At 44.7% G+C, this 12,988-nt stretch overlaps 1 protein-coding gene across 2 annotated transcripts in view; it reads right to left on the bottom strand.

Moving 5' to 3' along the window:
- Window positions 1-317: 317 nt before the first annotated feature.
- The window catches only part of plcg1 (phospholipase C, gamma 1), a 199,421-nt gene continuing 186,750 nt past the window's right edge, over window positions 318-12,988 (bottom strand). The window contains exons 29-32 of one of the 2 annotated variants that reach the window (XM_063041158.1): window positions 9,479-9,640; window positions 6,083-6,177; window positions 4,736-4,917; window positions 318-814 (exon numbers count right to left, since the gene is read on the bottom strand). In XM_063041158.1, the coding sequence (XP_062897228.1) occupies window positions 775-814; window positions 4,736-4,917; window positions 6,083-6,177; window positions 9,479-9,640 (479 nt within the window). In that variant the 3' untranslated portion in view covers window positions 318-774. The remainder of the gene's footprint in view (window positions 815-4,735; window positions 4,918-6,082; window positions 6,178-9,478; window positions 9,641-12,988) is intronic. The other variant, XM_063041159.1, reaches the window with a different exon arrangement.

A 12,988-nucleotide genomic window follows, 5' to 3' on the forward strand; every position in this document is an offset into this window, starting at 1 on the left:
AATTTTCCCTGCCCATCAGATTTTCCTTTCTGGGCTTCATTCGGCTTCAAGGGTGAAGCACTCCTCTTTAAAGCAGCCCCTCACTTGACAGTCTGTGCTCGGTTAATGGCCACTCATGACACCCATATCTGTTGGCTTGAGGTGCACATTCAGTGTATTATTTAACATTTCCTCAGGAATATATGTGGCTGCACCAACCTGTGACAAACACCCTTTTTTCTCCACTGAACAGAATACCCCAACAGCCGCCGAATAAGAAAACCGTTCACCAATATTGGCTTCTGAATAGAGTGCACAGGACGAGAACTTACATCACAGACAAGTCTTTATTAAACACATTCTACTTCACGGCGTATTATGCCTCTGGGTAAAAGGCATTCTTACCATTATGTTACAAGGAACTTACACAGGCACACACTATATATTTGCTCTGTTCTTTAATTAAGAACAGTTCTCACAGTTTAATAAGCAGGGGCTCACAAATGACTGACTTGGTCGCACATTTCAAAAACAGAATAGTGAATACTTCCCATCGCCGCTGATGTAATCATCCTTTTTCATCTCTTCAAAACTACATTTCATCAACGTATTAAAATGAAAGTCAGCTGTTCTGATGTTGAAATGTACTTTCCTGTGAACACAAGGGCTACGACTTGTACTGAAGAAGCTGCCTGAAATAGGCCCGAGCAGCAAGAGTTTCCATAGAAACCAAATTGCAGCAGTCCACATCCCTAGAACTGGCAGGGCATCCACGCGGACCGCATCTGGCAGGTTTCATCTATTGTCTCCACTTATCCTAGTCCTCCTCAACAGTCTGAGAGAAAGAAATGATGTGATTAAAGACAGGCATTAGAGATTATATGGATTAAATAGTGGAGAAGTATAATAGAACATCCTTCGGCAAAGGGTTACATGTGTCTGGAATAATCTACCAGATGGGATGGCAGGAACATGGATATAGCTGCAGCGAGGATCTACTGGGTGGGCTGTATCACCTTCCACACCCATGAATTTTATGTTCTTATTAAAGGAACAATGAAATTTCTAAAGCCTTAGACTCAAAACAGTAACAATGAATGCACACATAATGAATATATAAGCCACAATAAATATAAACGATGTAATATATGCATACACACAGACATACATATAGACATATCCTGACCAACCACACTCAGATTTACATATATAACTAACAGAAGGTTTTCTATTTTTTGTGCTTACTTTTCATGGGATTAATTTATGCTGCACAGTTCGCTATTTTCTACTCTAAGTGTCCATAAAGAAAGACTAATATTTATAATAATGTCTTCTGCTGTTTCTAATTGCACTATGACTCTCGGGGAGTTTAACCTGGTTTAAAATATTAGAACATTCAGCTTCGATTTAATAGAACATGGACCACACTGTACTGAAAACAAACAGGAAAATATGGGAGCACGAGACTGCAGATGCTGGAATCCAGAGCAACACGCAAATGCTGGTGGAACTCAGTGTGTTGGGTAGCACCGCCGGAGAGAAACGGACGGTTGGCATTTCAGGTCGAGACCCCTCAGCTAGTCATAAATTGCAACAGCACAGAAACAAGCTCTTCGGCCCATCTAATCTGTGCCAACCCAATCTTCTGCCTAATCCCATCAACCTACACTCAAACAGTAGCCCTATGCCAATAGACTGCTTTGGTGTACACCATCAGGAAAATTATAAGTGTGATAGGACACTGAAGTGTCTACCAAAATGGATGGATATAATGCAATGTGCACACAGAGAAGCTGATATTCTGGAAAAAATGTACCACAAAGTTTGTCATTCTAGAAAATTCTAGAATTGTTTATTATTGATGAACAAAGTGACAAATGAAGCAACCTTTCTTCTAATTTTAAAATGAAGGATATGTTTACTCATTTTCACTGTCTTCTCACTAACAACTCCTTATTTCACCTCTGGGCTACTCTGCCTCCAGGAATTAAACCTTAATTACTGCTTAAGGTACTGCTGGGAGCAACACCTGGGAGAAAAGTTGTAAGGGCATTCTTCAGAAAAACATGAGTCAAAATTCAAAAATTCACAGGTGTTGACTAATTGAAACAGAAGTCTCACCTAAAATGTGAACTCTGTTTCTCTTTTCACAAATGGTACCTCAAAGGAGGAGGAACTTCTTCAGACACAGGGAATTCATTGCCACAAACAGTGGTGGAGGCCAAGTCATTGGGTATATTTAAAGCGGAGGTTGAAAGTTCTTGATCAGTAAGAGTGCCGAAGTTTACAGGGAGAAGGCAAGAGAATGGCGTTGAGAGGGAAAATAAGTCAGTTAGGATCAAATGGTGAAGCAGACTCAATGGCCCAAATGGCCTATGTATTATGCATGACCACCAACTCCTCCAACCTCTGGTAACCATTCCCTCATGTCTCCCCACTTTGATTTCCCTTATCCTGCCTTCCCCTACATCAGGGGTCCCCAGTCTGGGTCCATGGACCACTTGCTTAATGGTATTGGTCCATGGCATATCTCTTTCTCTGCCATGATCCTCTTGATCAGCTCATCACTCACATATTTGGTTCCTCTCCTTCCCTCCTTCCCTTTAGTCCACAATCCACTATCCTATCAGATTCCACCTTCTTCATCCTTTGGCACTTCTATCACCTCCCAGCTTCTCACCTCATTCCCCCCCTCTCATCTGCCTACTAGCCCCTGTCAAATGGACCTATCTATCTCCCACCAGCTGTCATTCCACTCCTCCCCTACACCGTTTTGTACTGGCTATCTCCCCTCTTTCTTTCCAGTCCTGAAGAAGGCCCTCAACCCAAATCATTGCCTGTGCTTTTCCCTTCTGTGTGATCTGTTGAGGCTCCTCCAGAATTTTGTGCGTCACTTATCAAAAACTCCAAAGATGTACAACTGTCCAAATGAAGCATGTTCTCCTCATTTCAAATTCAATTGGCTTATCCCTTATCCCAAGACTCAGGGCTGAGATACTTCTATTGAGAATGGTTACTTGGACAAGTGTTTGGGACCTGACAAGAAACAATGCCAATGGGAGAGATGCATTGCCACACTCAGCAAGATCATAGTCTGTTGTCCTCTCTGAAACTCAGTTAAATTCTGGAATCCACTTCTAGACTTGGAAAAGGTGATATGTCCTGGCAGACACCCATTGAAATTCAACTTTCATTCCCATTCCAACATGGTGTCCCTGGCCTCCTCTACTGCCACCATAAGACCACATTCAAGTTGGAGAGCAACTCCTCGTATTCCATCTGGACAGCCAGATGACATGAACATCAATTTCTCTAACTTATGGTACCTTGCCCCACTCTCCTCCTCCTCCTCTCTTTTTCCAGTCCCCATTCTAGCTCCCCCTATTATACCTTCCTTCATCTCCTCTTCCCCTTTCTCCCATGGTCCACTCTCCTCACCTAACAAATTTCTCCTTCAGCCCCTTCCTCCTACTTACTGCCTCCCAGATTCTCACTTCATTGCCTCACCCCCCACCCACCATTCCATCTTCCCACTCACCTGCTTTCACCTATTACCTGCCAACTTGTATTCCTTCCCCTCCTTCCCACCTTCTTATCCTGGCTTCTTCCCCTACCTCTCCAGTCCAGATGAAGGGTCTCAGGCCGAAATGTCGGCTGTTTATTCCCTTCCATAGATGCTGCCTGACCTGCCGAGTTCCTCCAGCATTTTGTGTGTGTTGTTCTGGATTTCCAACATCTAGAATCTCTTGTGTTTATATGTTGTTCCAGCAAATTATTGTTCCAGATTCCAGCATTTTAAGTCTCTTCTGTCACCAGTCCCTTTTTTTTTGTAACCTTGTAAATATCTGCTTTCTTGAATGCCCCCTAACTCAGTCTCCAAAAATAGGACCTTGGCCTTCAGTTGCCAACTTTGGAATTCCTTCCACACACCTCTCTCTTTCATTCTCCTTCAGGAATCTGCCTCCTCTGACCAGGTTATTGGCCATTTGCCCTAACATCTCTTGATGTGATTCAGTTTGCTTTTGGCAATGTTATCTGGAAATGTTTCCACTATTTAAAAGATGGTATCCGAATAGACATTATTGTTTTTTTCATCACTATTCTAGAGAGGCATTCAAAATTGAGAGCTTTTGATAATGTTTTGTTGTTCCTCTCTGTGCCTTGTGGTACATCAGGTGGCAACCTTGCCATTTCTTTGGCATTTGTCTGCTTGTACGAGGCAGAGTTGCTAACTCGATGTTCAACGCAGCACGGATGGAAAGCTCGCAAGGAGCCGGCCCGATTTGAACCTGGGACCACTTGCCTCGAAGTCTGGTGCTGATGCCACTACACCACCTGCCAGCTTTTGCTAACGTAGATGGAGGAGAAAAAAAATCTGCTTCCTCTGGTAAGAATGGACAGAAAGACAACAGATAATGACTTTATGGCGGTTCACTAAAGACAACAGACATGGCTTTATGGTGGTTCACTAAAGACACAGGAGGGAGATGAAGAGAAGTCTTAAGCAGAGTTTTGGAAATCACCTCCCAAAAGCGTGGGTGAAGGAGATTCAACAGAAGCTTACAAAGAGAAATTGGATATGTAAAAAGGGAAATATGGATGGGAGAGGACGAGGGAGCTGTGGTGATCACTTGGTGACTACGCCAGGTCAGCTAGGTGGAGTTGTCACCATTCTCCAAACCTGGCCTGACTCAGATGAACAGAGTTCATCATCTTTATGGATCCACCTCAGGGCTCCTAGTGCAACAGCTTTTACCTCCGTTCCCTGCTCTCAGGGTGCTCCATGTGCTGCTCCTGGAAAGGCCGCAAGTCGTCCTGCTGATACCGGGCATCAAACGACCCCTCTCGGCCCCTGTAGGCCTGCCCCTGGCTGGCGCGGTCGGCGCCACGATCCCGCAGCGATGAGTTTGCCACGGACAGAACAGCATCGCCGTTCTCCTGGGTGAAGAGCACCAAAAAATGACGGGGGGAAGATGGAACTTCTGTAACACAATGAGCTCTGACTCAGGACAGAGGTCAGGGTGAGAGGTCATCCTTATTCCAATAATCTGGTATCGAATTGGTTGGATATCCCAAAAGTCTGGCATCTGGTTCACTCATGATGTGGGCACCATGGCGCCAATGCTATTACAGCTCAAGGTGTTCCAGAATTCAGAGTTCAATTCCAGTGTTGTTTGTACAAAGTTCATACGTTTTCCCCGTGACCAAGTAGGTTTCCTGCAGGAGCTCCAGTTTCCTCCCACAGTCCAAAGATGTACCAGTTAGTAGGTTAACTGGTCACTGTAAATTGTCCTGTAATTAATCTAGTGTTAAATCAGGGATTGCTGGGCGATGTGGCTTGTTGGGCCGGAAGGGCCAGTTCCACGTTCCATCTTTAAATAAATCCATACACTAATCCTCGTTATCCACGGATCCACCTACTGGGAATTTGTGCCAGGTGAGTGGCTAAAGCCGGGATAGAGTTGGGAACAGCGTAGTTCCGGAATGTTTGGGCAGGTCTATGGGTCAGAAGTGTGGGCTGAAATCCTGAGGACCTGACACGATGAAATATTTGACAGAGTGGACATGGAGAGGATGCGTCCAGTAGTAGTAGTGTCCAGAACCAGAGGGCACAGTCTCAGAGTAAAAGGATGTCCCTTTAGAACAGAGATGAGGAGGAATTTCTTTAGCCAGAGGATGGCGAATCTCTGGAATTCGTTTAAAGCGGAGATTGATAGGTTCTTGAACAGTCAGGGAGTCAAAGCTTATGGAGAGAAGGCAGGAGAATGGGGTAAAGTGGGAAAAACAAATCAGCCATGGTCAAATGGAGCAGACTTGATGGGCCAAATGGCTTAATACTGCTCCTATACCTTACAGTCTTATGAGACTTACTCTCAGGATTCCCTTTCCTGTGCTCTCTCTCAGCTCACTGAGCACACTGAATCATTATACCATTGTGTTATATTTTAGAATATATAGTATTAACGCACTGGGGAAAAATAAAAGTTCAATAAAACCCTTTAGCCTGTCACCAGAAAAATTACGGGTTATTGGAGTTTTACGCCCTGACACTCAGATTCAGTTTCACACAAGACGCACTGGGTTTGATTCAAAGTTGCTTTACCTTTATTGTGGACTCCAAGATCTCCAGGTGAATCAACAATGCTGCCAGTTCGAGGTCCTCGCTGTAGCTGTTCTTCAAAGGCACCGATCGGTAACCTGAGGCAGCATAAGAGGCACAGTCAGAGCTGGAGAGGAAAATAGTGTAATAGGTGGGAGGAGAGAATGGGCAAATACACAGACTGGATAACAGGGTCGAAACTACATGGGAAGCTTTGGTAAATGATCCTATAGGGCACCAGGTTCGTGTGGTGCTTAGCGTAGCGCTGTTACAGCTCGGGGTGTTGGGGTTCAGAGTTCAATTCTGACGCTGTCAGTCAGAAGTTTCTACACCCCCCACGACCGTGTGGGTTTCCTCTCACAGTCCAAAGGCGTCCCGGTTAGTAGGTTAATTGGTTATTGTATATTGTCCTGTCATTAGGCTAGGGTTAAGTTGCTGTGTAGCTGGATGTTGGCCTTGAAAGGCCTTTTGTGCGCTGTATCTCTAAATAAAGTAGTACATGTTGCCGCCTGGAGGCAGTGCCTCCTGTAGTTATAACCAGTGGTGACAAAGGATGTGCCCATGATATACTGGGCAGAATCCACTACCCCACACAGCTTCTTAAATCTCTGTGCATCTGAATTGCGGTAGCAGGCTATGATGCAACCAGTCAGGATATTTCAACAACACATCTGTTCCAGTTTTTGGTGACCAGCTGAACCTCCAAAGGAAGTAAAGATTCGGGCACGCCTTCCTTCTGGCCCTTTCGATGTGCTGGGTCCAGATAGTGAAGATTACATGAACTGTTCTTTGTTGCGATAAAAATGATATGATTTTATGAAGCCATGCAAGGGACATGGAGGTTAGTCAGAGGGGCCTCAACAGAACTGTGGAAAATTGCGGATGGGAAGTGTAATAAACACAACTTAATACAATGGTGGAATTCTACCTGCCCATATACTCACAAACAAGAGAAAATCTACAGAAGCTGGAAATCCAAGCAACACACACAAAATGCTGGAGGAACTCAATGGAAAGGAGTAAAACGCATCCTGCTGAAGGGTCTTGGCCCGAAACATCGACTGTTTCCTCTTTTTCCATAGATGCTGCCTGGTCTGCTGTGTTCCTCCAGCATTTTGTGTGTGTTGCCTCATACACTCAATGGCCACCTGTACACCTGTAAATATCGGATCCACCAATTGTGCAGCAGCAACTCAGTGCATAAAAGGTTGCGTTCATTCGTTATGTGTCATGTCATATGACGTGGGCGATCACTGTCTTTCCATGACCACGACCGTTCTTGGCAATCTTTTCTACAGAAGTGGTTTGCTGTTGCTTTCTAGTAAGCAATGTTTTTACAGGATGGGTGACCCCAACTATTATCAATACTCTTCAGATATTGTCTGCCTGGTGTCAGTGGTCACATAACCAGGACTTGTGATATGTACCAGCTGCTCATACGACCATCCATCATCTGCTTCCTTAGCTTCATATGACCCTGACTGGGGGGCTTAATTAGGTGCTACGCCCACTCAAGAGTGAACGGCAGGCCAGCAGAGGGAAGGAACGCCTTATACCTCCTTTGGTAGGGATGTAACTCCTGCACAACATATTGAGCCTTGAAGTGGATGGGCTACAGCAGCAGAAGACCATGAACATGCACTCAGTGGCCACTTTATTAGGTACAGGAGGTGCCTAATGAAATGACTACTGAGTGTAACTTCAGGAACTCCAGGGATCCTGACCTCTGGCATTGCTTGCATGGAGTTTACAGGTTCTCCCTGTGACCATGTGTGATGCTCAGGTATTCTCACACATCCCAAGGATGAGCCGGCTAGTTGGGTAATTGGCTATTGCAAACTGCCGCTGCCGTGTAGGTGAGTGATCGAATCTGCTGATGGGAGTGTGAGCAGGTTAAAATGGGATTGCTGTAGGATTCCTCCAAGAGGACCACAGCCCTTCATCGGTTTTGGAGGCTTGTGTGCCTCAATGATCTGGAAGAGCTATGTTGGCTGGAGTCAGGGCTTTATGGTTTGGCTCTTGGTAGGGTCACTCGAGCCAAGCAGGTCAAACGGTAGAGGTCAGACTAAGAGTGATTCACCAATCCTCCAGGTTCGGGGATTCAACCCTGACTGGTAAAACATAATTGAAGTATGAAGACGGGAGGAGAAGATGGCGGCGCGACGCAGCGTGGGCGGCCTCTCTGATGAAATGATATTGTATTTGTTAAATAGTGGCTGTGCACAATTCTGATTTGATGGAGACAGATGTGAGAAGCATGGAGGAACATCTGGAGAAACTTCTGAAATGCCCAGTTCGCTGCCGCTGCTACTGTGCGATCGAGAATCTCCAGAGGGAAGGCCCCAAATCCTCGGCTTTTCCTGTTGCTGGCGGTCGGGGCTGGGGTCGAAGCGCTCGGTGCTTGGTGTCGAGGCTCGAAGTTTTCGGACGATTCAGAGTTGGACTGTGGTTGGGTGCTTCCAGGATGCTGCATCAGCAAGTTTGTGGCACTGGAAGCTCATGGCAGGGAGAGTTTTCTTCCTTCTCCCGTCTGCGTGAGATGATGGAACTTTCGAGAGACTTTGAACTTTTTTTTTACCGTGCCCATGGCCTGTTCTTTATCAAGTTGCGGTATTGCTTGCACTGTTGTAACTATATGTTGTAATTATGTGGTTTTTGTCAGTTTTTCAGTCTTGGTCTGTCTTGTGTTTCTGTGATATCACACTGGAGGAACATTGCATCATTTCTTAATGCATGCATTACTAAATGACAATAGAAGAGGACTGCGTGTCCTCATAATCTTAAAAACATTGTTTCGGAAACTGCAATAAAGAACTCTTCTATGTCTGATTACGATGATATTCCTGAGACTCCCCACCCGGGACTTGTATGACTGACAGCAATGAAAACCAAGAGGCAGCTACTGACATGATGAAGGAAACCCGGAATACTGCCAGGGATAGAGGACCTTCATTGCTGCCCTAAATGCCAGTGGCATAATGGGCATTAAGTAGGTGTTGGATTAGTAGAAATGGGTAGTTCTTGGTGTGGTTCGGTACTGATATATTCACATTACTCCTATGAAGGGCACTGTGGGTCAAGAAGGAATGAACATTACAACATTAGATACTAGGAGCAGGCATCAAGCCTGCTCCGCTGTTCAATAAGATCATGGCTGACCTGGCCAAGGACTTGCCTGCCTGCCTCTTCCCTATAATCTATTTTTTCTGCTGTGCAGAAATTTAACTGTGCCTCAAATATATTTAATGAAGTAAAGTCTATTGCTTCTCTGGGCACAGAAACCAAGTCCACCAGAAGAAATAAAGTGACTTTTGGAAAGGCAAAGACTGTCAGAATGGAATGGAGATGAGATAATGCTGAAGTATGAGAAGTGGAGAAAGGCTTTGATTGCCCATTTACCTGTCCTGATGGCTTTAACAGGGTAGGTCGCCTCTGCCAAGAAGTTCTGGTCACTGAAGACATCCTCCTCATAAACAACGAAGCGCAAGAAGCTGAATTCAGGGTTATTGATGTTGATAGAAAATGGTTTGGCTGTCCATGTAGGATTTAGTCCATTCACCGCTGTAAGGAAGTGACACAGAAACATCGGAGATGACCACATTTTATTGAGTGGGAAATAAGGGCAGAGATCTGGATCACTAAACTCAGCAAGCCCAATCGTGGCCTCTTGGGTATGGGCAGCTTCCTTTTGCCCTTCACTGGTGGCCAAGTCTTACTTACCCGAAACCCAACCTCTGGAACTCCTTTTCTAAATTTATGTATTTTGTAACTTACAGATTTTTATGTCATAGCACTGTTCTGTTGCCACAAAGCAACAAAATTCACATCACATGGTACGTCAGTAATAATAAATTTGATTCTGAAGATGTTCCTTAAAGCCCCACATCCTTGAGCAAGCTTTGGGTCATCTATTCAAAAACCTCTTAACGTGGCTCTGGGTCACATCCTGATTAGCTCCTGTAAATAGGATGTGTTCAATTGCTCAAGGTATAGTGTACAAGTATTTTGGGCCACTTATTTAAGAAATGATGGATCAATGGTTCCATTTAATATCACAGAATGTATACAGTATACAACCTGAAACTCTTACTCTTCACAGACATTCGTGAAACACAGGGTCCAGAGGAGGCTCACAAGAATGATACCAGGAATTAAAGGGTTAACGTATGAGGGGTGTTTGGTGGCTCTGGGCCTGAACTCATTGGTGTCTAGAAGAATTGTGGGGGGGGGGATCTTATTGAAATCTATTGAATACTGAAAGGCCTCAAAAGAGTGGACTTGGCGAGGATGTTTTCTATACTGGGCGAGTCTAGGACCACAGAACGTGGCCTCAGACATCCCTTACGAGCAGAATTGAGGAGAATTTCTTCAGCCGAGGGTAACGAATCTGTGGAATTCATTGTCACAGGCAGCTGTGTAGGCCAAGGCATTTAAAGTGGAGGTTGACAGGTTCGTGATTAGTAAGGGCATCAAAGGTTACAGGGAGAAGGCAGACAAATGGTGTTGAAAGAGAAACTAAATCAGCCACGATGGAATGGGGGTGGAAACTCAATGGGCTGAATGGCTTAATTCTGCTCCTATGTCTTATGGTTGTATGCACAAGTAATTATATTCCATCCATTCCATAAAAGAAAAATGATGTTGAGTGGTGATTTCCCTGTCTAAGAAGGACACACATGGCATAGCTGAAGGAACTCAGCATCTCTAGTGGAGTTATGAATGCTTTGGGTTGAGACCCTTCACCGAGACTCAGGACCTGAGAGGTAATGTTGCAGCTATATAGGACCTTAGTCAGACCCCACTTGGAGTACTCTGCTCAGTGCTGGTCGCCTCACTACAGGAAGGATGTGGAAACCATAGGAAGGGTGCAGAGGAGAGTTACAAGGATGTTGCCTGGAATGGGGAGCATGTATTAAGAGAATAGGTTGAGTGAATTTGGCCTTTTCTTCTTGGAGCGATGGAGGATGAGGGGTGACCTGATATAGGTGTATAAGATGATGAGAGGCATTGATCATGTGGATAGTCAGAGGCTTTTCCCCAGGGCTGAAATGGCTAGCACGAGAGGGCATAGTTTTAAAGTGCTTGGAAGCAGGTATAAAGGAGGTATCAGAGGTAGGTTTTTATGCAGAGAGTGGTGAGTGCGTGGAATGGGCTGCCTGCGCCGGCAGTGGAGGCGGAAAATAGGGCCTTTTGAGAGACCCCTGGATGGCTACATGAAGCTTAGAAAAATAGAGGGCTATGGGTAAAGCCTAGGTAGTTCTAAGGTAGGGACATGTTTGGCACAGCTTTGTGGGCTGAAGGGCCTGTATTGTGTTGTAGGTTTTCTATGTTTCTAACATATTTCACTCAGAGGGTGGTGAATCTTTGGAATTCTCTTACTTCAGATGTTTGAAGAGCTAATCACTGAGTTCATCAACAAAGATTGATAGATTTCTAAATAAGTAGGGGAATCAAGGTTCACAAAGCTAATATAGGAGATCAACTGTGATCTTGTTGAATGCTAAGAGTCCAAAAGTTCAAAGTAAAATTTATTATCAGTGGTCACTTTATTAGATACACCTGATTGTTAATGAAAACACCCAACCAGCCAATCATGTAGCCGCAACCCAATGCATAAAAGCATGCAGACGTGGTCAAGAGGTTCAGTCATTGTTCAGACCACCATAAGACAAAGGAGCAGAAGTCGGCCATTCGGCCCATTGAGTCTGCTCCGCCATTTTATCATGAGCTGATCCATTCTCCCATTTAGTCCCACTCCCCCGCCTTCTCACCATAACCTTTGATGCCCTGGCTACTCAGATACCTATCAATTTCTGCCTTAAATACACCCAATGACTTGGCCTCCACTGCCGCCCGTGGCAACAAATTCCAGAGCTTCACCACCCTCTGGCTAAAAAAATTTCTTCGCATCTCTTCAATCCTTAAGTCACGCCCTCTCGTATTAGACTCCCCCATCATGGGAAACAACTTTGCCACATCCACTCTGTCCATGCCTTTTAACATTCGAAATGTTTCTATGAGGTCCCCCCTCATTCTTCTAAACTCCAAGGAATATAGTCCAAGAGCGGACAAACATTCCTCATATGTTAACCCTCTCATTCCTGGAATAATTCTAGTGAATCTTCTCTTGTACCCTCTCCAATGGCAGCACATCCTTTCTTAAATAAGGAGACCAAAACTGCCCACAGTACTCCAAGTGAGGTCTCACCAGTGCCTTATAGAGCCTCAACATCACATCCCTGCTCCTATACTCTATTCCTCCAGAAATGAATGCCAACATTGCATTTGCCTTCTTCACCACACATTAGAATGGGGAAGAAATGTGATCTAAGTGACTTTGACAGGGGAATGATTATTGGCACCAGGTGGTGTAGTTTGAGTATCTCAGAAACTGCTGATCTCTTAAGATTATTCACACATAATAGTCTCTTGAGTTTACACAGAATGGTACGAAAACAAAAGAAAAACACATCCAGTGAGTGGCAGTTCTGTGGGTGAAAATGCCTTGTTAATGAGAGAGGTCAGAGGAGAAGAGCCAGCCTGGTTCAAGTTGACAGGAAGGTGACAGTAACTCAAATAACCATGTTCACAACAGTCGTGTGCAGAAAAGTATCTCTGAATGCACACTTTGAACCTTGAAGTGGACGGGCTAGAGGATCAGAAGACACGGAGTGGCCACTTTATTAGGTACAGGAGAAACCTAATAAAGGCACAGGAGACACCAGATAAAGTGGCCACTGAGTGAATGTCACCCTGAGATTCATTTTCTTGCAAGCATTTACAGTAATACAAAGAACTACAACCGAAACAATGAAAAACTACACACAGATAGAGACTGACAATCAATCAATGTACTAAAGAGGGTATTCAAACAGCCAGGTGTACTAATTCTTCTATAATTTTAAGGGT

The sequence above is a fragment of the Mobula hypostoma genome, chromosome 2 (genome assembly GCF_963921235.1).
Source record: "Mobula hypostoma chromosome 2, sMobHyp1.1, whole genome shotgun sequence".
Taxonomy (NCBI): Eukaryota; Metazoa; Chordata; class Chondrichthyes; order Myliobatiformes; family Myliobatidae; genus Mobula; species Mobula hypostoma.